The 26,333-nt window shown below is 42.9% G+C and overlaps 3 protein-coding genes across 4 annotated transcripts in view; all 3 read left to right on the forward strand.

Moving 5' to 3' along the window:
• The window catches only part of msrab (methionine sulfoxide reductase Ab), a 47,733-nt gene extending 41,697 nt beyond the window's left edge, over positions 1-6,036 (forward strand). Inside the window, exon 7 of the mRNA XM_028395022.1 lies at positions 5,335-6,036. The gene's annotated coding sequence lies outside the window, so the exon portion shown is untranslated. The remainder of the gene's footprint in view (positions 1-5,334) is intronic.
• Positions 6,037-9,752: 3,716 nt separating this feature from the next.
• On the forward strand, positions 9,753-11,681 carry id3 (inhibitor of DNA binding 3). Its single transcript, XM_028395023.1, has 3 exons — positions 9,753-10,194; positions 10,444-10,517; positions 10,919-11,681. The coding sequence occupies exons 1-2, from the start codon at positions 9,895-9,897 to the stop codon at positions 10,495-10,497; spliced, it is 354 nt and encodes a 117-aa protein (XP_028250824.1). The 5' UTR covers positions 9,753-9,894; the 3' UTR covers positions 10,498-10,517; positions 10,919-11,681.
• A 5,211-nt stretch (positions 11,682-16,892) lies between these two features.
• Positions 16,893-25,467, forward strand: e2f2 (E2F transcription factor 2). 2 transcript variants are annotated; one of them, XM_028395021.1, is made up of 8 exons: positions 16,893-17,074; positions 17,346-17,635; positions 21,741-21,840; positions 21,932-22,151; positions 22,943-23,104; positions 23,206-23,314; positions 23,421-23,619; positions 24,067-25,467. In XM_028395021.1, the coding sequence occupies exons 2-8, from the start codon at positions 17,360-17,362 to the stop codon at positions 24,339-24,341; spliced, it is 1,341 nt and encodes a 446-aa protein (XP_028250822.1). In that variant the 5' UTR covers positions 16,893-17,074; positions 17,346-17,359; the 3' UTR covers positions 24,342-25,467. The 2 variants fall into 2 exon arrangements, with proteins under 2 accessions (XP_028250822.1, XP_028250820.1); XM_028395019.1 differs by having other exon boundaries at positions 16,893-17,635.
• Positions 25,468-26,333: the final 866 nt, after the last annotated feature.

Below are 26,333 nucleotides of genomic sequence, written 5' to 3' on the forward strand. Positions count from 1 at the left end.
AGCTCAAAGCTGGACATGAACACTAACTGTTCTGATGTCACTGCATGTTGTCGGCAGCCTTAGCAGTGCTGCTGTTTCTTCTTCTGTCAGACTGAGGACACGCCAGATGTTGAAGGGTGCCTTCACATAAAGCCACTGTGACCCTCTTCATTCCACCTTTGCTCTGCTTGTGCTCTTTCACACAGACTGAAGCAGAGAACTGCTGACGTTGGCTTTCGAAGGTTTGCAGGGATTATGCAATCAATCGTCAATAGTTTTCTGTGGAGCTTTCTACTGTGCTGTTAGAGAAGATTGAAGCAAGGCGTCTGGACTTGTAGAGTTTTCTTGAAGACATTTCGCTGCTCATCCAAGCAGCTTCATCAGTTCTGTTTGGTGGGGAAACATGGTTTATATGTGGTTGCAGACCTCAGTGGGTGGGTCTGGGTAAAACTTTAAAAAACAATAGCACTAAATGTTTCCATACTTACCTGTGATGGTCTGGCTGACTGGGCCAGGTGTGTCGAACAACTGGCTAACGACTATGAAACTGCCAGAGGGGGACTGGTTGACAGCCCTTTGTTCTTACTGTGAGTATGTGCAAACTTCCTGGGAATGGATGGAATCACTGCATTGTATGTGGTAGAAAGATGATGTCTGAGGCCACCACCTCTGTTAAGGGAAGGTTTTTCCAGCTTAACATAGATGGCTTCCTTGACTCCTCTTTCATACCACCTTTCCTCTCTGTCTAAAATGTGAACATTGTTGTCCTCAAAGGAGTGTCCTTTGTCTTTGAGGTGGAGGTGAACAGCTGAGTCTTGTCCTGAGGAGGTGGCTCTCCTGTGCTGAGCCATTCTTCTGTAGAGTGTAGTCCAGACGCCTTGCTTCAATCTTCTCTACGTATGATGACATGGATGACTGAGAATCTTCATCAACATACTGTGCTGGTGTTATGTTGATTTGTGTTAATTAGATCGATCTCCACTACTTAACAGTACTACACTTGCACACTCAGGTGTTTAGAGGATGAGAAGGTTAGACGCTGCGGTCAGTTCACACTACCGGTAGCAATATTTGACAGAACAACGGCTCACTATAGTCTAGTCAATTGACTAGCTAGCCCATACAGTGGTATTATGCAAGGTTACTCATCACAGCTAGGGAGTTAGCGGACAAACTTCAGTAATACACAGATCTCTTTTGCAGACTCTCATGCTTATGTCATCTCATTCTGTATCAATCATCCCAACATGACAGTCATGGGAAATACTTAAGAGTAAAACAAACACTCTTTGTAAAGGTCAAAGAATGCTCTTGTAAATTTATGTTTCCTGTAAATTGATTGCAGCAGGTATTACCCCTCTACTAAAGTCACTTTTGCAGAGGGACTAGAAAAAGACATGACCAGAGTCCCTAATCTGTGTCTTGCTTTTTGAACTTTAACATGAGTAACGTTTCCCTTGAGATTTGAGAGTAAATGTTTCATAGTCATGTCTGTAATGAGGCTTAACTCTCTCATCTCACTGTTAAGGGGAGGTTTAAGTGGGTCATGTTGAACTCAAAGTGACAGGTCTACCAAAATAGGAGGGTGTGTGTGTGTGTATGTGTGTGTGTGCGTGCTGGGGTGGGGTGGGAGGTCACAGGGATGTTCTTGACTGTGTCATCTCCAGCAGCTGTTTCCCCCCCAAACCCTGCCTTGCCCACTCCTCCCCCTCCCACCCCATCGCCTCACAATGAAACCAATACAAAGGAACAGGAAGTGCCTCCCGTTAACTGAGGCCCAATCAAAGCCATCATTATTCCCGTGTCAGATTTTTTACAGGAAATAGCTTCTCAGAAAATATGCCAGCTGTGCAGGGAGTGTGGTATTATTGTCTTTTAGGTCTTGTCTGTTTTGTTGTGTTCCCCCCCCCCCCCCCCCCCCCACCTCCGTTTATCAGTCGCTTCTAACAAAAGGACACATAGACCCGTCTCGACCACGTGCAAGGCACACTGTCACTGCTGTGCGTTCACTAGGCAAGCCAGGCACTGTGTTCTCTGGGGCTGGGGTGGTTATTGTGCGCTCTGTGAAAAGGGCTTTCCTGCTGTGCTCTGCTCCAGCTTCTTTGCTTCCCATCCTGAACCGAGCAATTGTCTTTTAAAGCCCTTGCTAGGGGAGCTGAGCACACAGATGCACATGTATGATCACACACTAAGCTCTGCCTGCTGAAGCCGCATCTGCAAGAGCGCTGCTCAGATTACAGCGTAAACGGTGGGTTCAGGTGAAGCCTAACGTTTGCCAGATGCTGCGGTTAAGTCACCAGGAGGTTAGCCTAACAGTGGAGTGTTGTTGTTGGTCGGGGAGGGTGGAATCATCCGCCTGCCTCCCCCTGACAAGAGGGGCACACATCTGGCCTGAACAGAAAAGTAATTTATGAGCATTATCTTTAAACGAGCGTGAATAACAGCGCTGATGCTTTTGCTCATGTGTGACATTTAAACAGCAGAGGAGTGTAAGCTTGATTTCTGATTTGCCCTAAGGCTGAAAAGAAAGGTACACTCTCCGTTTATCTGATCTCCACATTGTCTTCTGTAATCTTTCAGACGTCTGGAGGACAATAATTAACTCAGTCACTCAAAGCGTTGACACAGGTGAGCACTACTCCAGTTGTTAAACAGCCATTATAAAGCTGTTGATGTGAATGAACACACACACACACACACAGATCTGATTGACCACTAACTTTGCCATTGCTTGTCTGTCACATTAGGCTGAGGCCTATTCAGTTATAATACACCTCTGCTGACTGCATTGACACTGATAAGATAACAAAGGATGAAGCTCCCCACCTTTATCCTTATTTTGATTTTTGTGAATACAATGCAGAGATGTGGTTAGTTAGTTTAATCTTATCCATCACTGTGCTGAGGCCATATGTCTTTATTTATATCTTCACTGTGTGTCGTGCTTTTTTCTTTTGATAGGACAAAACATTAGCACATCACAGGGTTTAATGATTCAACTTTACCAAAGAAAGTTGTAGGTGTCTTGGTGGCAGTTCAGACTAAAAATAGCACAGTAGCTGCACTGACTCTATAGTTCCAGGTTGAGTGATAGTTTTGAGGACTATCATATGATTTGCATGTGTATAAATATATAATATAGATTTTAGCCTAAATGTTAGCTATCCAACCTTTGACATTACACTGTGGTTGACCTTAGGCCCTTTAGCTATGAAAGCTCTGTTAGACAGTAGTGTATAATTTTGTCATAATCAGTGGTGGAATCCTGTATTGTGATGGTACAATGAGTACTATGTGAACATGCCGAGTGAAAACAGTTGACCTTTAATTGCACAACTATGGTGTGTCCTTTGCAAGTGTGCGCCGGCGCTTGCTGCTTTTTAAGTAAGCCAAGGTGAGCACAGGCAAAGTAAATAGGGTGGTTTTATGTTGTAATCTCTGTGACAGTGGCTCCTGAGAATCACCACGAGAGAGGCGTGTGAATTACTATCCCTCCCCCCACCCCCCACCGCCCACCTCTGAGGGTGGAGGAAAACATGCAAGAGACGACTCTCAAAACCTATGCAAGTAAAATTAGAACTACCTACACAGCTAAATGCCACAGAGTCACTCACACAGGCTGTGTGTGTGTGTTTTTTTTTGTTGTTGTTCATTTTGGTTAACCAACCCATCAGTGTGTCTTTATCAGTTTCGTTACATCATTTCACTTGTATCTGTCTTTTTTTAACTTTATGTGCTTCAAGTTTGTGAGAACTTTCTTCCAAACGTCCTCTTTTGGTCATTCTAAACTAAAGGAAGCAACATTTTTAGAAGACTTGCTTTGGCCCTCCACTTTGGCCAGACTCTTAATTTAGTGGTGTGAGGATATTTTCAGTAATTACAGAGGACCAGGGAATGTTAGCAGGAAATGTCCATTATACAATACACACAGGCCAGACATGGCTAAACAGATATAGGAATTTCCTGGTAGTGTTACCCTCTTTAGGACTGACTTATGTTTGTGTTAACTTCTGAATTTGTTCTCAGAAATAACACAGGGTTTGTTTTGTGACAGTTGGAGGACGGTGTCTTGTTTTCTGCAGCAAAAAAAACTGTGTGAAAGGATGGTTTTGTAGGAGCTAATCCAATCAGGAAGAAAATGCTGGAGGTATCAAAGTATATGTCAGGATGAGTGACAGTCCAGTAGTACACCCAGGGTGTGTGAGCTGTTTGATTGGTTACGGAGCTCCGGAGTCTCTGTAAAGGGCTTTTAATCAGGTCACTGAGAGCCCAGACCTCTCTGCTCCCACTCTGCCCCCTTTCGTCTGGAGGGGTCCGTCAGGGGTGACCAGGAGGGGGACCAGTGACCCAGATTAAGAAAGGGTACGTGTGTGTTTGTGATGTGTGTGAAGGAGTGGGGGAAATCAGCTGTGTATCATGTCCCAGTCCGCACTGTTTCAATTCATTAGTAGCACAAGAAACAGACAGGGAGGGGTGGCAAGTGTGTGTGTGTGTGTGTGTGTGTGAAGGGAGGGGTGGGGGGGTAGAAGAGCACAATGTCAGTGACAGAAGGAGAAAGTCACTGCTGTGGTTCATCTTAGATTTCAGGGACCTACTTGACCTAGAAATCCATGACACACACACAGGTGCAGAGATACCCACCAGGGACCTAATGGCCTCTGTGTGCGTGTCTCTGTGAAGCCTGACCAGCTGAACCCCTGCAGCAGCGTGAGACCCCTCTACATCGTTTCTTTCTGTCAATCCCTCTTTCTGTCAGTCGCCCCGGAGTCCACGCTCTCTCCGCTTGTTCTCTCCGCTGGACTTCCTGATCACACAAATTCATTTCCTGTTTGTATCTCTCCATCTTTCTCATGCATTCCGTGTCTTCTCTTTATTAAAGCCACAATTATTTACACACCATTGTCATATGGCATGTGTGTTGTATTAACATAATATCAATATGTTATTTTTTAATATCTTGGCTATTGTCAGTGCTGGTATTAAAAGTCAGTCAACCTTTTTTTCCGTTGCAACTTAACACTGCACTGTAATTGCTTAAAAATACTGAGATTGTTTCCATGTCTGTGTCCTCTTGCAGGCGTCTCCTCTTACTGTCTTGGATGTATTTAAACAAACAGATCATGCAGTCAAGTGGACTTGGTTTTAAACACCCTTTATGTGTTGACCACATTGTATTGGATCTGGTTCAGGGCATAGTTACCTTTACCATAGTGCCTTTACCACAAATATTCCCCTTTGCAACACAGCAGCAATTACACAAGAGCATTTGTAAAAAATAATAATAATAATTATACAGTCATCCTCTGGTAGTAATCTCCAAACTCTGTCTTCTTCTTCCGTCTTCTTTACATGCAGCAAAAAAAAAAAATAGTCATAAATCTCAAAACCTGTTTCAAGTTGGATGGAAGGTGTTGTGACTAATCAGATCACGCTCGCCCACACCAACAGACTCCAACCAACCACAGTCACCAACCGAGTCTGGCCTTGCTTACACAAAGCCAGATGTTTATCCTCATTGGGGCGGCTGCAGAATAAACCAACTGTTCCAGTCAGCTGATGAAAACGACAAAACAATAGTGTGACCAGCACCTGGCGGGCTCTCCACTCGTACAGTCACGCTGAACGTTATGCTCAGCTTGTTTTGGCCTCTTGTGTGTGGTGACCATGGGTTTTATGGCCTTCTGCTGTGGGCGTCCCATCTGCTGTACAGTTCCACGGAGAGACGGCAGGAACATCTTCACGTTCAAGGACATGGACAGAGCCAGCCACCTGACAACATGATAACAAGGGCAGCTCAGTTCCCACAGTGGGCAGTATGATTTATTAGGAATTTTAAAATGCATGCTGGATACACTGTATTTCTGTCAAATATGGTTAGTGGAGCTCTTCTTTATAGGATAACATGTTACCAAATATATTTGGCTTATACTGTACTGGAAAACTGAAAGCCATGTTTAAAGCAGTATAGTAGTAAAAAAGCCATGTTTACTTTTTTGTTCATCTGCTTCTGTTACTCCCTCTGATGCTGGCTCAGAAGCAATAAGAAGCAGTTTACGCGGCGAGGTGCATTACAAGTGCAACAGCACTGCAGCAAACAGGAGGCGTGAATGGGGCCTCTGCACTGCACTGGTCTTGCATTGGCACAATGCAGAGCTTTGCAGATGTACATTTTCCTGTTGTAATTGGTCCTTGTACCATAGCATCAGTCTCAAAAATACAGTGTAACAATTATAGGTGTTTTTGTGTTTGCCACAACAAACATTGGAGTGATACAGAGTGTTGTGTTGATCTCTGTGCTTTTGCTTTGCCGTGCTACTTTGTTGTTACGTCTTTTGTACCAGGTAGCACTCGACTTCTGTAATGTATCCTTACCAAGGGGGACATGCTGTTGCACATAATTGTGTCTCTGTAGCATCTACATCGGCTAAATTCCCATAATCCTTCACTCTGCATAGAGCTATGGACATGGACGCCAACACGATACCATAAATCAGCCTTAATACTGCTGTAAAGTTAGCTATGTTAACATAGTGGCCTATGGCGATTGACTCACTTTTGGCACTAGCCTCAAGTGGCCATTTGAGAAACTGCAGTTTTTGCACTTTTTTGCACTATTTTATCTCTCAGCATTAGAGGTTACAACTAGGCCAAAAATGTGTTGAAGTAAGGTTCAAGCAACGTATATTAAACAGCCATTGTGTCATAGAATAAATTGCTCAAACATAATCCTATGATCCGAGTGTGTGCCCTTCTGCCTCACAACCACAGTGTGGGAGAGTGCATGAATCAATGAGTGGTGAGATAATGAGATAATTTCCTGATACATCAGTTACCCTCTGGTTTACAGATCCAGCAACATCATTACGCACAAGCCTGAACAAGAGAGCCAAACATAAATAACAAGTGACTGATACAGAACAACAGTGTGCATAAAATGTTGTGTCACTGCCTGGGTCACTTGGGACAAAAGCTTGGGATCTGTAGGCCGTTCAAAGCTGACGCAGTGGACTGAAACCTCTTTGATGGAAGACTGGAGAGAAAACGCTGAGCAGAGGAGGAGGAATCCTGCATAACACACATGAGCGCACACACACACACACACACACACACAGGGATACAAAGAATTAAGTTTCACTGTGTGTCTTGCCACTTAATTATCTCCCCATGATGGGCTTGCACTTGTGGATGAAAAAGATACTCTTCTGTATACAACACTGCCTCTCCACATGACAGTGTGGTGGTTCAGCCCTCCTTCTGTCTTTCTCCCTCTCACAAGATGGGCCTCATTACTTTACATCTCAGTCTGTTGTCAGCAGAAGTAAATGGAGACACTTTGTTTATGTTAAGGTGCGCAGAGAGATAAAGAAGTGTGGAGAGGGTTGGACTCTAAACCCCGTGGAAACACAGAAGCACAAGCCATGTTATTATTTTAAGATGTTTTTTTTCCTTCCTTGGTAGTAATTAGCAGTAAATAAAATATAGGCTTGTGGACTTAAATTTAATTGAGACAGAGAGAGGGAGAGAGAGAGAGAGAGAGAAGGAGAGAGGAGGGGGAGCTGCTAATTATGCGTGGCGATTGTTGATGGCTTGATTGTCTGCGTCCAGCTGCACGGAGGAGCAGGGAGAGGGTGAGGGAGGGCGGGGAGAGAGGCAGACTCACTGACGCCGGGCTCGGAATTCTCCCATCCATTGAAAGAGAGACCCGATTGTGTCCGGGGCCTTTCCGACAAGCACCTGATCCCTGCCCAGACACACTAGTGCGTGTGTGTGTGTGTGTGTGTGTGTGTGTGTTCCACACATATTTAGGCATTGAGAGCTCTTGAATCTGCAGACAGGGAACCAGAGGAAAATATGTCTGATGACATTTTCTGACTTCTTGGAAATAGTTCCTAAAAATGAGGTATGAATTTGCCGTCAGTGCCTTCTGTGGATCATTAAACTGCCCATTGGATGTTTGCTTCTGTTCCTACATGGAGGCCTCCCAAATCTCTGTCAAATTCCCAGTCCTGGTAAATTTGCTCACTCACTTTGCTCACACAAACAATTATTTTCCCACAAGACTTGGGAAATTTGAAACAATATTTGTCCTCCCATTGACATGTTTAACAAAGATATTTAAGGTCAAAGTCTTGTTTGGATACTCGGCTCCGCTCACTTAATATATCGTTAAAATAGCACTGGATCGAAGTCTCACGGTTCAATATTATGGTTTGCTCTAAAGTGAGTGACTTGTCATATGAGGTCAATGGAGCGAAGTAGGGGGGTGCAGCGGGGGGACTCCAACATCTGTATAATTGGGAGGATATCTCCAGCCGTGCGCATTTACGCACGAATGTGTCCACAATAAAGATAAGAATCAGTGTTTACCTTGCTCACTTAACCAACTACTACTGTGGTTATTGAGGCAATATGACAAAGTCTCTGAGCCCGTCACTGTAATTTTAATAAAATGGACTTTTCTTTCCTGTGGATGAGGTATTTAAACGCTTCAGCCCTGTTCCTTTTCATGAAGAGATTCGTCTCTGCGCTATGTCATCATTACAAAAGTTGCAGACTATTTGGAAAGATTTTCCTCTAATTTTTCAGAGTCCAACTGTAAACCAAAGCAGAGAGGCGTGAGGTGGGGGGGCGTAGTGCCATGTCCGTGACTGACAGAACAGGTCAGCCAATCCGATCTCCGAGCGCCTCTGCTTCTCTCCCCTCTGCTGGTTCACGGGGGAGGGCGGGCCGTCTGCCAAAGAGGGGAGTGCGCGTCGGGGTGAATGGATGACGTCGGGAGGCTGGCGCCAGCATGTCTGGGACTGGCGCGTTAGATCAACACAGCTGGGCCGGGATAGGACACACAGCTGGCTCAGGCCTGCATTCCTCCACAAAACAGGATTGTGAGAAAAGGGGAAAATAAGTCCCAAATAGGAGCAGAACGGAACGTGCTTTGATGTAAACTAAACGGGAGAACATTTGGAATTGTTAAAACTCCAACTTTTATGAAACACTTTCACCCAAAAGAGTTCATATTTTGCTAGTGATCTGACAGGCAGAGCGCATACAGCCTCATGATGATATATGCCTAAGAGACATTTTAATTGCGCAGACATTTAATGAATTATATTAAAATTTAAGCTACAAATACATAGATGGTCAGCATGTGTAACAATATGAAATGTTTTATCATAACAAAATAAATGATTCATGTAGAAATAATCTGATTTTCCACTGACCTTTTACCTATATTAAGCTTATTATCATCTTCAACTTTCTATTTTTGTTCTGGCATGTTTTTGGTATTGTGTTTTCTCACGTGTAAACTTATAATATTTATTTATATGTACCAAATAGATTCAGAATAATGATGTGATTACAAGGCCTGGGAACTGTTAGAGTATCCCTGAGATGTGCTGCTGTGTGATGATGTGCCAAATCCATGGTGGGATAGAAAGAAGTGAAATCAATAATTTAACAGCCACTTTCCATTATTCCCATATTACCCCCTCAGACTAATCCTCATTCACTGGGAAACCTTCTCTACTCCTAAAGAGGCCTTCTTTGGGAACTTAATCCATCTTAAATAAGTACCACTACCTGAAAAAGATAGCTACCTAATTGATCGACAATCCCCTTCAGGCATCCCTGCCTAATTTCCTCATTCTTTCCAGCCCTTCCACAAGGTGACATCAGCCAATGAGATTGAGCTCGTTCTCCAAACTGGCCAATAAGAATCCGATGCGAGAAAGGAGGCGTGTGCGGGCGCGCAGTGTATAAAGCCCTAACTGTACGTCGCTGTCAGAGCACTGTAGCTGTTCAGGACAGATATCTCAACGAGGAAAGAGCTCATCAAGCAACTCGCATCCAAACGTCAACCTGCGTCGCTTGTTGTTGTCGTCGTTATCATTTCAGCCACTTTTTGTTTTTGTTACCATGAAAGCTATCAGTCCCGTCCGTTCGGTGAGGAGCTGCTACAAGGCCGTGTGCTGTATTTCAGAGCAGAGTCTCGCCATCAACCGGAATAAACACTCGTGTCTGGATGAGCCTGTGAGCGCCCTGTGCGACATGAACGACTGCTACTCTAAGCTGAAGGAGTTGGTTCCGAGCATCCCACAGAACAAGTCCGTGAGCCAGGTGGAGATTCTGCAACATGTTATCGACTACATCTTCGACCTTCAGATCGCGCTGGAGGCGGAGGACGCAGCCGCGCCGGAGATGGTTTTGTCAATAAAGGTGAGGGGAGATGCTGGCTGTAGGGTGGAGGGGTGTTTCTTTGACCAACTGATTTCTCCTTTATACGACATAATGAGCGTAAATCTTGCTGAGTGGATGTTAAATCTCTACCTTTGGGCATGTTTCTGATATTGTATCTGGTGAATCGGTAGCAGTGGATCCCCTCTGAGCCCTCTTTAGCCTCTTACTGTTGTATTAACTAGAATAATATTTCCAGTTTCTAAGACTGCTTCTCTCCTTTCTGTCCAGACTGCGGACCTTACTCGCAATTTCTCCAAAGAAGAAGGTCGTGTGTGCCATTAGGATGTGGATGGCAGTTTATGGTACGTATTTCTCTTTTAACAATCTTAATATGTTACTGATTTATGGAAATAAAAAGGATAAGGTCTTTGCGTAAATACGCACGTTCTCCATCTGCGTCGTGCGCTCGGAATACTCATATCATTTTGACTTTGAGTATGAATAATTTGAAACACAACATAAAAAGAGAGTAAGAAGTAAGAATTCTATGTTAAGAAATGAAAGTAACCTTTTCCTCCACATTCACCATGGCTGCCAATTAGACAGGCCAATGATTGTGTAGCGGATTCATTGCTATCTGCCTGGGGTTAATGAAAGTTCCATGCTAGGCGCCAGTCTGTCTGCTCCCCTCTGCAGGGAGGGAGTGAGGGGAGGGTGAGAGGGAGAGATCTGACTTCACTTTTCTTCCTTTCTCTCCATGCAGGTGCAGGGAAACACATGTCTCCACTTCACTCCGGGCAAGAGGACAAGAGGGGCAGAAAGGGTGGGATAGGTATTTGAGAAAGAGAAGAAGAAGAAGAAGAAGAAGAAGAAGGAGGAGGAGGAGGAGGGTTTGAAGAAAGAAAGAAAGAAAGAAAGAGAAAAAAAGAAAAAGTGGACTGTTTCCTAGATGAGTGGGGATCAACAGTAGTACATGAGCAAGAAAACAGAGACTCATTCTTTGGCCCCTGGACAGACAAATCAACACACCAAAGCAGAAGCCAGGATTGGAAACTGAAAGCGACCAGCAGATTCCTTATAGATAGAAGTAGAAATGTTTGCTACATTAACATTTTATTTCCTTATATTTTTGTGTCACATTCCAAACAAACTTTTTTTTTTTGGTTTTTGTTTTGTGGGCTGCTCTCCATCCTGAAACTATATTTTACACCATGTCTTATATCACCTCATGTAATTATCACCCCCCCAAAAAAATGTTTTCTAATGATCTAGAGAAACATAAGAATGTGTACATATCTGCTGTGGGTATGTGAGGTGTGTGTCAGTTTGGATGTCGTATTTTTTCTTTTTGAATGGGAGTTTGGGTTTTCTTGGGTGTAATCAGAACTCTATACTAGAGTTAATTGTAAATGTTTGTAGGGATTGTGTTATTTCTACAGACAATGTTCTGTGAGTTTCATAAACTCTTTATTATAAAAGTTTGCTTTGTATGTTATGTAATGAAATAAAAAAAAACATGTTGTTAAGCGGTTTGGCAGGTGTGTCGTGTTTTGGTATGAAACAGTGAATGAGATGTGATGCTGACGCGACTTTCTGGTTGGCCCTGGATGACAATGAAATGCTGATACAACAGGATGCATTGAGATGAATCTTGAGGTTGAGTGGTTGGAAATCAAACGAAAGGGGAGTTTCCTGTGAGTGCTTCAAGTTTTTCCAATGAAGAGTTAAAACCAATTTAAAGCAACTGTGCCATATAAATGCTGAGCAGGGAAATCTTGTTTTCTCCATTCATGACATCAGATTAGAACAAATGCAGAAGAGCATCCTCACTTGGGTAGCATTAATTAAAAATATCTAAAGAGCATGCCTCTGAGTCTTTAATAGGTCAAGTGTGTGTGTGTTTGAAGCTTTATTTAGAAGCCATGCTCTAATAATACATTTTACTTACACTTATCTGGTACAAACTGCTCTGCCTTGTGGACTTTCTTGGAATTTCAGGAATTAGATGTTGGCCGTGACCACCAGTGCCTCATCTGGAGCATTACGTGCATTAAAGAGAAGTGTTGTGCTTTTTAACGGCTTGTCTTTTTTATTTATAGTCTTACTAAACCAAAAGAAGCAACAACAAAACAAAAACATCATTCTCTTGTTTATTGCAGTATTGAACAATTTGACCTAGTTGGAATGTTTGGCCTTTGCTGCAAATAATGAAGCTGCAGCTCCATCTAGTGGTCAAAATGAGTCATTATTGGCTCATAGTTGAGACAATATTGTATTGAATTACAATGAATTCTGCCTTTGTAGACAGGCAACGACATATATGTTGGGATGATTAGTGATTCTTAACTGACTGCAGCTGTGCATGTCAGTGGGGGAGTCCTGTAGTTTTCTGCTGGAATAGGTTCCCAGCTCCCAACTGGGTTCTGGTTCAAGGTCTGTGGGCAGCAAATGTACTTTAAAAGTAGAGCGTGCTTTGTTTTATACTGATAACTATACATTGATCAGGTGTTGCATTGTGACCACCTATCTAAAATTGTGTTGGTCCCATTTTTGATGTCAAAACAGCCCTGACCCATTGGGCATAGACTCCACTAGACACCTGAACATGTGCTGTGGTATGTGGCACCAAGATGTTAGCAGCAGATCCTTTAAGTCCCATAAGTTGCAAGTTGTGGGGCCTCCATGGATTGGACGGGTTTTTTCCATTCCATCCTGCAGATGCCTAATTAGATTGATATCTTGAAATTTGGAGGCCAAGTCCACACCTCAAATTTGTTGTGCTCCTCAAACCATTCCTGAACCATTTTCGCTTTGTGTTCACAGCACATCATCCTGCTGAAAGAGGCCACAGCCATCAAGGACTACCATTTCCATGAAAGAGTGTACATGGTCAGCAACAATGTTCAAGTAGATGGTATATGTCAGAGTAACATCCACGTGGATGACTGGACCCAAGGTTTCCCAGCAGAACTTTGCCCAAAGCAGCACACTGCCTCCGCCGGCCTGCCTACTTCCATTAGTGCATCATGGTGCCATGTGTTCCTCAGGTAAGCGACACACACACACACACACACACACACACACTGAGCCATCCACATGAGGTAAAAGAAAATATGATTCATCAGATCGAACCACCTTCTTTCATTGCTTCATGGTCCAGTTCTGATGCTCACGTGCCCATTGTGGTTTTGGCTGTGGACAGGGATCAATGTGGGCACCCTGGCTGGTCTGCAGCTATGCAGCCCCATAAACAACAAACTGCAATGCACTGTATATTTTGACTCCTTCCTATCAGAACCAGCATTGACTTCTTAAGCAATTCGAGCAACATTAGCTTGTCCGGTTGATTGAACCACACAGGCCAGCCTTCACTCCCCACATGAACACTGGCTACCCATGACCCTGACTCCAGTGCACTACTGGTCATTCCTTGGACCACTTTTGATAGATACTGACTACTGCAGACCGGGAACACTCTACAAGAGCTTCAGTTTTGGAGATGCTTTGACCCAGTCATCTAGCCATCACAGTTTAGCTCTTGTTAAACTCATTTAAAATCATTATGAGCATTTTTCCTGCTTCTAACATATCAAATTTGAGGGCAAACTGTTCACTTGCTGCCTAATATATCCCACCAAGCAACACGTGCCATGATGAAGAGACAATCTGTGTTATTGACTTCACATGTTAGTGGTCATCATTTTATGTCTGATCAGTATATAAACTATACACTGCAAATGTGTGTGTGTGTGTGTGTGTCTCAACCATTACTACTTAATTAGTTTACCTAAAGTTGTTTCTGTAAGGCACATCCACATAAGAATGTCAAAATATAATGTTTATCATTATTTATAAATCATAATATAATCATTAGAATTTAGTTTTCAAATGGCAAAATACTGCAGCAGTGGTAGAGCAGGGTTGTCCAATAACCGGAGGGTCGGCGGTTTGACCCCAGCTCTGTAGTCATTGTGTGTCCTTGGGCAAGGCACTTTACCCGCATTGCCTCCAGTGCACTCACTGGTGTATGAATGTGTATGAATGAATCGGCGGTGGTTGGAGAGGCCGTAGGCGCACCTTGGCAGCCACGTCTCCGTCAGTCTCCCCCTGGGGAGCTGTGGCTACCACTGGTAGCTTACCACTGCCACTGTGTGAATGTGGTGTGAAAGAATAATGCATCTCAATGTAAGCGCTTTGAGTGCCTGCCCAACAGAGCAGAAAAGCGCAATATAAGACTAATGCATTATTATTATTATTAAATACCACACAGTGTAGGATGATGTAAAAAAAAAAAAACATTTCTAAGAACACAAAACTGGTTAAAAATATAAATGTATGTTTAGAGCAGAGATGTAAAAAAAATAGTACTGATTATCTGATTCCTCAGATCATCCATCATCCATCAGTGCAGTTTCCCAGCTCTGCCTCTGCTTCAAAGTATGTTACAATGTGTATTGTAAATAAGAAGAACCAGGAGAGAGGTCATTGTAAAGAGCTCAATGGGAGTCATATTGTCTATGTTCGGCGTGACATTGGTGAACAGATGTTTTTGTTCAGGCAGGTAAAACGCAGGCAAAATAGTTAAGGCCCAAAAGTTTGTTAAAGGTCAAATAACCTGTTTTTTGTACATTATTGGGTTTTTTTGTCCCTCATATCAGCTATGCTAATAAGGGAACAGCACTCCACCAACACCTAAATGCACATTACAAGCACAAGCAATGGTATGTAAATGAATTTAAAGAAGTATCAACACCTTATTGACACTCTTACTACTACTACTGCTATTTTCCCATATAAACATATGGGTTCCTTGCCTCCAAGTAACTGGAAGTGAGTGTGCGTGTGTGTCTGCCAGTCCATACCACAAGATGGGGATGTTGCATGAGGACTTATTGTAGCATCATCGTGTGTCCTCTTGACATCTCAGGAATGTATGAATTCTAAACACATGATAAGCTTCTTTTTTAACATAAGGCAGAGCACTGTGCATGCAGGGAAGAGGCATTAGACACAGTATAATCTAAAGACGACTGACTTAGAGGCCATGAACGAGTTTTAACTTGTGGCAACCAACAGCTCCTGTATATATGTGACTGTTTCGTGTTGGTCTAATGTGTGCACATGAGCATGTTAACATATATATAAACTAATGCAAACTTGAATGATCTATTCAGAGGTGAAAGCCGATGATAAACAGTCTTCAAGGGGGGCATATAATCAAAGTATGTTAATAATGCTAATTTCAGCATATTTTCATAGTTTAACATTTGACAATATGAACTTTATACTGCTCATGGGTTCACAGATTTATTGTATTTGTCCTGAAAGCATTATAGTTATAAATCGTCAGCAGTAGTTCCTGACTAAAGCTTTCTAAATGGAGTCCAATCTAATTGAGCAAGCTTGGACTCATGCAATATCCTGAAATTTTGCATGAACAATTCTTTCAATCTGAATAAATCACAACTCTGAAACCCCCATTACTGGAGATTATGCAACAGGGCAAATAAAAAAATGGCAGTGTGGTGTAAAAGAGGAAGAAACAGAAAGTGTGGATGGTTGAAGTTACACTGTGTGGCGATCACTCTGCAGCCTCTAGTTGTATACTGCGTGGTGAACTAAGCAAATTTCTTGTCCAGCTGACAATTAAGAATTATCTTCTGGTCTAATCCAGTGTAATAAGCAGCAAGCCACCGTGTCAGCTTTTCCCCCCCTCACACTTATTCATTGTTCAAAGTCTTGGTGTACAATATTAAGAAAACAGCAAGGATGAATAATGAATTTATGATTTGTTTTATTTTAAATGTAGCTCATATCGAAGGCCTGACAATAGGCTCTGTATGTCTGAGGGTCTACTTTGTCTTGGCCAATGGGGGTCAAGTCATATGGCTTGGGTTTGGTAGCTGTAGATGGGGGAGGGGGTGTTTTCTTTCAATATCTCCTCTGAGCCAATAAGCAAGAGTGGTGCTGGGTGAATCCAATTATCATATACAAACTATCCCCAGCAACACCTTGCAACAGGCTGATATGCACTTTCATCACAATACCCACACAGATAATAAGACAAGTGATTCTTACTACATACATATCCTCCAAAAGGACACTATACATAGTTACTTGTTATCTAAATATATTCATATATTATTTTTACTAACTCTGTTTTTAATAAAGTGCCTACTTTCTAACTCCTCTATTTGAATGGACTGCTCCACTTCTTCACAACGACAAAATTCATTGTTAATACATTAAATATTTGAATTTAATTCAAAAGTGTGTATTGAGAATTATTTTTCTTTGTTTATGGTATTCCAGAAAGTTTTAATACAATTTTTATTGAGTCAAACAACATGCCTAAACAACAAGATAAGTTTTGTATTAATAAACAGGCAAATATTAAGTATTTATTGCTTATAGTTTTTTGTAATATCCAGAAAAAAAAATATACTTCTGTAATGTATGAGTGAATATACAGCCTGGACTGATGCTCATTGTCTCCATAACTAAATTGTTAATAAAGAACATCATGTCTCAAAATCACGCTACTGTCCCTTTAAGGGGAGGGGGGGATCAGCTCCCTTCCTCGTACAACTGTTTTATGCAAATATGACAAGCCGAACGTGCCGGCAGCCAATCCGAAGCGACTTCTAACCGCGGGAGATCTAAATTTCGCGGGACCAAGTTTGGCGCTAAAAAGACTGTTCTTCCCTTCCCCAGCTCTTGTCCTCTTGTATGGAGAGAGGAGCTCTGAGGTGGACGTGCAGGAGGCACACACTGGGTCGGATTCAGCATCAGAGGGAGTCACAGTAGCCGTTCAAAACCTCCAGCTTGAAGCGGATCTCAGGGAGGCCACACTTGTTAACGGACTGTAAATCCTGGACTTTATAAATAGTTTATATATAGGATCAGTTCCTAATAACTGGTAAGACAAGTTTCCTTTGCACTTATGTTATAGGACAAAGGATAACAACAGCGACCCGTCTGCTCTGTGTACTAACGAATATAATCATAAAATACGGTTATATTGCACATATAAGGTGTGCATGTTTGCATTTTATTGGCTATTTTTGCTGCGGGTGTTGTTATTGTTATATTCCTATAGTAACTAGCCGCACCTTGCTATTAGCAGATTTAGCAGGTCAGTGTTTAAAAGCACACTTCTCCCTTCGCTTCACCACTACGGTTACATCTAGTTTACTCAGGAAAAATGATGCGGATGCCCAAAGGCGTCTCGCCGGCATCGGGTCGGTCAGCAGTGGGGCTACCGTGCTCCCAGCAGAAGCTGAAGGTTTTGTCCTCCGGAGGAGTGAAGAACGACTTCTTCCACACGGGATTGTCTAGTCCGCCGATGAACACGGTACCGGCCGGCTATTTCACCCAGATCGGCAACACAGCAGCGGCCGAACAAAGAGCCAACAGCCTGTACTCAACCCCCCACGGACCAGAAGCTAAACCCATCAGATCATCCTCCGGGCGCCTGCCGGTAGGGAATCAAACACACACACATACACACAACAATACACTTCTGTGTTGCTGCTTAATAACTATGTGTCCTGTACAGTGTGTGTGTGTGTCTGTGTGTCGGGGGGAATGAATGCTTCCCAGTGGCATGATCAGGGCGCATTCAAATATGTTTTGACGCGATAAGCCACAGAGGAGTCAGTGTGACTGCTGCATGAAGGCTGTGTGCTCTCATTCTTCGTTGTGTGTCATCTTTCTCCCCGCAGTCCAGCTGTAGCAAGACAAAAACCAGCAGCCATGTGTGTGTTACGTGTGTTTGATGAGGGAGGGGGGGTGCTTGATATTGTATGGGGGGCCCCCATCTTGTAGAAAAAGAATGAGAAGTGTCCCCATGGTGCAGCTTTTTTTTGTTTTTTACAGCAGTCAGTGAGCTGCTGGAAGACGCCTAATGTATACACACACACACACACACACACACACACACACACACAGTCACTGGTAATTTGTGACAGCACCAGCAGACAGCTGCCTCATGTGCACCTGTCACAGGACCTGCGTAACCTGTTCCTGTCACTGTAAGGAGGAGGTTAGGGGTCAGAGGTCATAACCGGACAACTGGTGTGTTTTCCCAGGAGTTTTTTTTTGTGTGTTCAGGTATATATTTACACATTAGTGACTGAGTTTACGTCTTGTTACTGGAGGATTATTAGAAAATCTTGATCTGAGAGGATTGGATCACACTCGGCAGTGTGTTAGCGCCCTGCACACCTGCCGTTGTTTGTGTTCGTTCTGCAGATTTAGTGAATTGCAGCGAGACTAGGGGTTACACTAGTCTAGCTACAAGGTCTCCAAATCTCATGTTTAACCCCCTGCCCTCTGAGCCTGTGTTCACTAATAGACCGTTCAATAGGATTAGTTGGACATAAGTAAAGTGAGGAAGAGGCTGCCACCTGGTTTATCATGTCCAAAGGTGAATCTATATATCCAAGTTGACTTTATGACTTTTATTTAGGCATGTACGCTAACTGGGTCTATGGGTACAGATAAGAGGCCTGTGCGTTGTGTGTTGTCACATTGATAATAGTTTCTGTGGTTGTGACCACAGTTTTTTTTGAGTAAATTTAAGAGAGCTGTCTGTCACAGGTGTACTTTTTTCTTTTACCACCAAATTAAAAGTATAATTGGGAGGAAACATGAGATGACTCGTTAACGGGTGACAAAAATTCTAAAACTTGGTCTGAGGTGCACGGGTGTCATTATGATTATGCTTAAAAGGAGCACATAAGTAGTGCATCTGCCCAGCCGTAGCATATAACATGCAAAATCTATTTGATACGATTACATTATTTTAAATCTTCATGATGTCTCCTTCATGCTCTTGCTGACACAACAGCGTCTGTGAAGCTCAATCATGGGTTCTGTTTACAGGAAATGTTGCCTCTGTATGTTCAGCTCACTTCCTTTAACTTAAACAACATACCAGCAACGCCCGCTGTTTTTTTTTTTTTGTAAGCTGTTTTGACTGGGGGATGATTTGTTTAACATTAAAAGCTTGAGTTCCCAATCTGCTCAAAGTCTGCTCATGTGGCACGTGCTTTCAAAAAGTTAATGTGTCAGTGATTGTTGTTAGCCTTTACTGATTAATCATGGTCACTGTAGTAAAAGGTGTGTATCAGTGAGTTTTAGCCTGTGTGTGTTTTGATAGTGATGTAAATGTATTACAGAAGTCCAGTGAATGAATTGAATGAATCAGTCATTTTTTTTCCTCTGGTTACTGTGAGCTGAGGTCACTACAGCTAAAAGGCAGTTTGGACACATGCTCACCAGAAACAATGTCCCAGTCATTCCCTGCTTATGTCACATGTGCGTGTGCTCAGACTTTTGTGGAATGTGTAGAATCCACCACTCTTTTATTTTAGCTAAAGGAAATGCTTTGCTGAGCTTCTACCTTCTGAGAACCCCCCTCCCACACGTCTCCACTGAGACTGATGCCGGGGTGTGATATTGGTCACATTCCCAACTGCATGCTCTCTTCCTATCATTCACCTTGTTTTACCCTGGCCTCAGGCCAACTCTGGTCCTCATGTCCTCAATAGGGGCAGCTTTGCATTTCAAAGTCCCCCCCTTCCCCCATCAGCCACCCAAATGGGCAGATCCACCCTTCTCTTTTTTAGCTCCTGAGATGCATGTTGACAGTCCTCATGCAGCCATTGTTTTTTTTTTTCTTTTTAAAGGTGTGGTGGCAGTGAAGGGGGTTCTGTTCACAGAGTGGTACATATTTGCAGGCATACTGTAACTTGCCCTTGGCTTGGATAGAGTCCCGTGCAGCCTGACCGGCAGGGTTTGTTGGTTTGAGGAGAGGCCCGGCTGCAGAAGTCCTGCACGTGACCGTGGGACTGTGTGAAATGACAATGTAGAGATTTCAACATCCACAACAGAGATGATGGGAATGAAGCAAAGTATGTACAGCAGAGGGGAGAGGCCATGTGTGGTGCTTGGGTGTAACTGGGCAGGCGGGGTGAGGTTAAAGCAAACGCGAGAGCGATACTGTAAGTCTTTAGAGATAAAGGGCTAATGAGGAGCTGACTCAGGCCTTTCCTGTTTCTCTTTAAAGCAATCGGCCTGCACAAATACATAACTACAATAGACTGGGACAGATTTTAAATCTTTTAAATCGTTTGAACTCTGTTCAGGTGGTCAAACTTAGATCAGGCAACATTCCTGTAACAGGTTGCACTTTTCTTTCCAATAGTTGTAATAGTGTTTGTGTAATATGGTTGACTCACCACAGAAATCCCTCATGCAAAAAGGGGAGCAACCAAAGCCCCCACCCTACCTCATACAGCTGCATGGTAAAACCGTTGCTTCTCTTCTTACAACACGTCGCCCTGCCTGTGGCTCTGACTCAAATTGTAGATGTGAAAATGTCGACATGGTGCAGCTTGATGTGCACATTGAGGTCATGGAAGTTGTGAAGGGACTGTGGAGTTTATCAAAGCCTGACAACTCTCTCTAAACTACAGCTGTTATCGCCTGGAGACAGTCAGTACATCCTCACTCTGACCATCTGTGTGTGACAGCTACTAAAAACTCAACTTTTAATCCCTACAAGATGTCTTATTAAACATTGCCATTTTGTTTTAAAGTAGCTGTCCTGTGGTAGGTTTTCTGGAGGGATTAAATTCTGCCCCTCTGCTAAAAAGCGCAGCTCCAGATGTCGCAAGTCAACAGGTGGATGCGTCAGGGAGCACGCTGGGACAATGGCGGCCTTCATTATGCACTCGTTGACACAGGCACATCCACACAAGTCAATTCACCACTTCTCTGAAGCAGCCAGTTGCCTAAACCTGTTAGCTGAATCAGCTGAAGCGGTGGTGGGGTGTGGGGGGGGGGTTACTGTTGCAGGCAAAAGGAGAGGGTGTGAGACAATAAAGATAGGTGAGTTTTCAGATTACCCACCAGCCTCAAATGTCTGCCTAAAAACCCCCACATCTCAGCAGCTCAGTCACAGTCGCAGTGTTTTTTTTTGTGTGTGGGTGCATTTACACACACAAGGGGAATGATTGACTGCAGGCCCCTCTCAGACCCTGTGACTTTCACTTTTCTAATATAGGCCAGTGCGGAAGGCATTTGAAGATATTTAGTTTATATCGGTGTACAAAGGTTGTGTGTGTGTGTGTGTGTGTGTGTGTGTGATCTGGATTGAAGCTGCCCAAGTGTATGATGCATTGCAGTTAATCATGTGTGTGTGTGGAGTGCCTTAAAGAAAGAAGCACAGAGGAGAGGGGGGAGGAGAGGTCATTGTGAGTGATTGCAGGGACTTCCTGGCGTTTTGAAGGCAATGGGTCGAAAGCCTATTGAGCCCACCCACCCACCCACCCACGGTCACACAAAATCAGCCTTTCTTGAAGTGCTTTGGGAAAGTGTGAGGGTGAGGGTAGGGGGGTGCTTTGTTCCTGCACTTGAGAGTTGTTGGCACATTTACAACGCAGCACTTTTCAACAAACCCTCTTTAAACCTATCTGCCGGCACTGATGTTGCAGTTCCACGCATTGCATTTAAACACTAGCTCATAACTTGTGATTCAGCCAGTAGTTTGGTTTTTAATGAAAACTATTTCTCTCTAGGCTAAAAGGAAGCTGGATCTAGAGGACCCTCTTTACCTCCCAGAGTTCCGCACACCAAAAGGGAAAGCCAGCATAGCAGCAAGGATACCAAGTCCAAGGAGTAAGTACACAGCGTAGATTTAGGAATTAAGAATCTTTATAAAGTTGTGTTCTTATCTAATGTGTCGTATTTGGGTGTCTTTCCCTCTCAGCTCCAAAGTCTCCGGGTGAGCGGACGCGTTATGACACCTCGTTGGGCCTGCTCACCAAGAAATTCGTGGGTCTGATTGCCGAGTCCCCTGACGGTGTTCTCGATCTGAACTGGGCCACTGAAGTCCTGGAGGTGCAGAAGAGACGCATATATGACATCACCAATGTCCTAGAGGGAGTCCAGCTCATCCGAAAGAAGTCCAAGAACAACATCCAGTGGCTGTAAGTCCAAATGCAAATGAGAGAATAGGTTTATTTGAAATAAAATGGGAATCTGTGACAGATCATCACCTACCTGTGCATTAATGTGTTCAGCTCATTAACATATTGACCCTTAAAACTGAGTGCTGAGAATTGTTCCGTTCCAGCAGTGAGGAGACAAAACATGGCACTTCCTCCAGCGGTTAGAGAAACTATAGCCTCTTACAATACAACAGAGGGATGGATGTGGATCACCCCACATAAGACAATTAACAGAAGGCACACCTACTAGCACGCCCTTTGAAAGCACACTCAGGGTGCAGTACATGGCTTGATTTGATTTTGTGAATAGGCAAAGGCAGCGTAATAAAGGGGGCTTTCATAGCATTAGAGTGTTATTATCTGTGTGAAAAGGGCCATATATTTCTTTTACACAGTGGGGAAGAATTAACACATATTTGTTCAGTTTGTAAAATGGCTCTGTAAAAAGATAAGTGCATATATACAAACGATACAAACACTGTGTAATGTATTTTCCACTGTTTTTGAGTTTGAACACCTGTTTAATAATACACATATTATTACACATTAATAAATGTTAAAAGCTGTTCTAGAGAATGGCTATACAGCATGTCAGCATTCTCACAGCTCAGTGTGATTATCCTCACGCCACATAACTGCCCCCTAGTGGCTGTGACCTCCTCTGTACTCCCCCACTGTGTAGAGTGCCTATTGTCTGAGCTCAAAGTTTATTACCAAACTGACATAGACCTATAATATATAATTAACAGAATTTTTTTGTATGTTTCTAGGGTCGGGGATGTATTTGAAGGTGGTGCCAGTGGAGGAGAGAAGGCCTGTGCCTTGAGGAAAGAGCTGGGAGACCTGGAGAGAGCGGAGAGGTCTCTGGATGAACTGATTCAGTCCAGCACATCGCAGCTCAAACAGATGACTGAATATAAAGACAGCCAGAGATATCCTTTACACTCTAGTGCTATGGGTTGTCTTGTCTTTGGCATCTATATGCACACTGCATTATTTCTACTGTTGTTAACCCTTGACCCCCATGCTGCACGTTGGGCTATGTGACGTACCAGGACATCCGTTCCATCGCCAGAGACCAGACGGTCATCGCCGTCAAAGCTCCTGCTGAGACCAAGCTGGAGGTGCCAGATGCGGGAGTGGTGAGGGCACCTCTTCTTTCGCTTCTTCAAGACAGCTTTTTTTTTCTTTTAATGTTCATCAGACAGATGTTTATTTTTTGGATCTTGTTTCTTTCTCTCCTTACAGCAGGGGTCATTACAGATCTATTTAAAGAGTAGAAACGGACCCATAGAAGTCTACCTGTGTCCAGAGGAGGGTCTTGAAGATGCTAGCCCTGTTAAGAGTGCCATCACTCCCAAAAAAGAATTCCCTCAAACCATGGGCTCTCCAGCTGCAAACCCAATGGCACCACCAAGCTACAATGTCAAAGAGGAGCCTGTGGAACGTAAGCTGGGGATTCGTAAGGGTTTTTGTCGTACTGTGGGACCATTATTTTAAATGTATTCGATTACAAACTGACCGCTTTGCAAGATAACAATAAGCAGACAAACTAAAGAAAAATAGCATGAAATAGCATTTTTGCAGTAAGAATTTTACAAACACACCAAATCTAACATGGTCAAATGGTCACAGGATACTATCACTATCCCGTGATAGCAGTGTTACTGCATGAAAACATGCTAAATTAACTTGACTAACCAGCCCAAGTGCATTTTGGGAGTTAAAAGGTTAAGAGCCTTTTTTGACAAAAGAGATCACAGCTTGTTTTGTTTTCTCTGGGCCTTGCAGCACTGATTTCTCTGCAGTAAATATTCACTGTAATATGAATATTAGCAGCAGCAGTAAGCCTCTGTGCTACAAAAACAGAAATCTCACAAATTTCCTTTCACAGCCAACATGTCTGCACCAGCCCCGGCCTCCTCCTCAGCTGCAGCCTCCAGTTCCTCTCTATTAGACGTGGAGGGTCTGCTGGGTTTACCACCTAGCTTGCTCCAGATCACAGAGGACCAGCTTCCCGGCACCTCCTTCACAGCGGACCCCAACACCCCCTTTGTCAGCTTCTCTCCACCTTTGGACCACGACGATTACCTCTGGAGCCTGGAGGATGGCGAGGGAGTGTCGGATTTCTTCGACACCTACGACTTAGGAGATTTGTTGAAGAGCTGAGGTACATGAAGGATGGGGAAGGAAAATGTAGGGTGGCAATATTAACTCAAAATCTGTCTCAAAATGACACTATGAAGCCATCACTTGTTTGTTTTTATCTGTCATGCCAGTTTTAATGTGTTTGATTCCAAAGGAGAAACCTCCTTTTGTTAATTTTAATGAGGTAAAAATCATTTGTACATATTGTAAGATGTGATTTAGAGATGGAGGGTGACTTAGAAACAGTAAAAAAAAAAAACAGGGATTTTGTTTTTATATATATTGTCATACTACGCTACAAAATAAAATCTAGTAGAAAACAGCAGATATTTTTAATATCGTATCATCAGCTAAAGTACTGATGCATTTGGGTGTCAAGCAAATGTTCAGTGTGAAAAAAAAAAAAAACTCAGGAATAATTTTCTTTTACTTATTTAGGCCTGACGGGTCTAAAGTGTTGGTGCCACTCTTTGGCCCATAGGGGGCAGCCTTGTATTATGTCAGCTTTAACTTCTGATCAGCTTTACAGGATTCAATCACTGGATGAGAGTAAGCTAATGCCAGGTTGTAATATTGTCACCATTGACCAAACAAAGCTGTGAAAGAGCATCTGGAACTGGTTTTCTGCTGTCCCTCTGCTTTACACTTCGTGACAGGCCTCGTGCCTGTTTGGTGCTGCTTTGTGTGCCAAAATGTGCAGGGGGTTTGTGCGACCCAGGGCTAATGACCGATAATGGCTACGTTGCGAACATAAACAATCTTGGACTGAGTGGGAGGGTCTCTCTCTCTCTCTCTCTTATTGGTTTGGCAGCTTTGTTTCCAATCCAGTGTCTCCATTTATCCGAGTGTGATAGATGATTCTCATTGATGTTGATGTAGTAGTGTACAACTACTATTGTATTTCCTTGGAAATAGCCCACCACATCTGTGTTGCAGATGTGGTGGATGAGGGGTTAATTGAGGTAATTAGAGGAGCGATTTCTTTCTCCTCTTATTTTGAAAAGAATTATTCTGTTTTTCTAACAGAAACCGGCATTGTTCAGTTTTTAATTTAGACCCACAGTTGGATTTTTCCATGTTATGGTGCATCATTTTTAAGGACATGTGCTTTCGGTTACATGTGACTTTTATTTGTTAAAGCGTTCTTTTTAAAAAAAAAAAAATTTAAATTAGAATTTCATGCTGATGTATTTGTTTTGGCTTTCCCTCTACACTGCAGGAGATAAGCTAAGTGTCCTGTCCTAACAAAACTTGAAAATGTGTGTATGTGTGTGTAAATTTGACAGCTTGGGTAATGGGTGTCACAATGTGTGGTGTGTGTGTGTGTATTTTTTTTTTTACAATATAGATTATAGAATGTGAATTCAGAATTTGTAGTGTTTTTTTAATGAGCATTATTATTTGTTTTGGTATTTGTACATAATTTGTTTTGTATTTATACCTATTTTTCAGAAGATTTTGAGCAGTTTTTGTATGACATGCAGCACTTAATGTTTTGTAATATTGCGTGGTCTGTTTGAAGTTCATAAATAAATACTGAAGCCATGATTTACACTTGTGTAACACTGTTACATGTTTATGTTTATTACTGTTGCTGTTGATCCAAAAAAGTAGGTCGACTCAAAGCTAACTATGACGGGTTTCTGTCTAAAAATAACAAACCACTGCAGCTATTGATCTGATAAAAAGTGACATTCCCATTGAGGGTAAGAGGAAGATCGACAATGACGCTGAAGGAATTATAAACACGTTCAGACAGGTGGACAAAAAAAAAATGCGTGCATCATTCTTTGCAAGCTTGTTGCTTTGGAAACAAGCTTAACAAAAGCAGAGCGGACACCCCGAGGGGTCGAAGTGCACTGGTGTCAATGCATTCTGCTGGAGCAGCAGGAGGAGGAGGGGGTTGATGTGTGGTGCAAGAAAAAAATGTCACAAATATATTGGTCTAAAGAGTTCCTAATATCACACAGGTGCGTTTAAACTGAAACATGCTGCATGTTTATTAACTAAAGT

Source organism: Parambassis ranga, chromosome 22 (assembly GCF_900634625.1).
Source record: "Parambassis ranga chromosome 22, fParRan2.1, whole genome shotgun sequence".
Lineage (NCBI taxonomy): Eukaryota > Metazoa > Chordata > Actinopteri > Ambassidae > Parambassis > Parambassis ranga.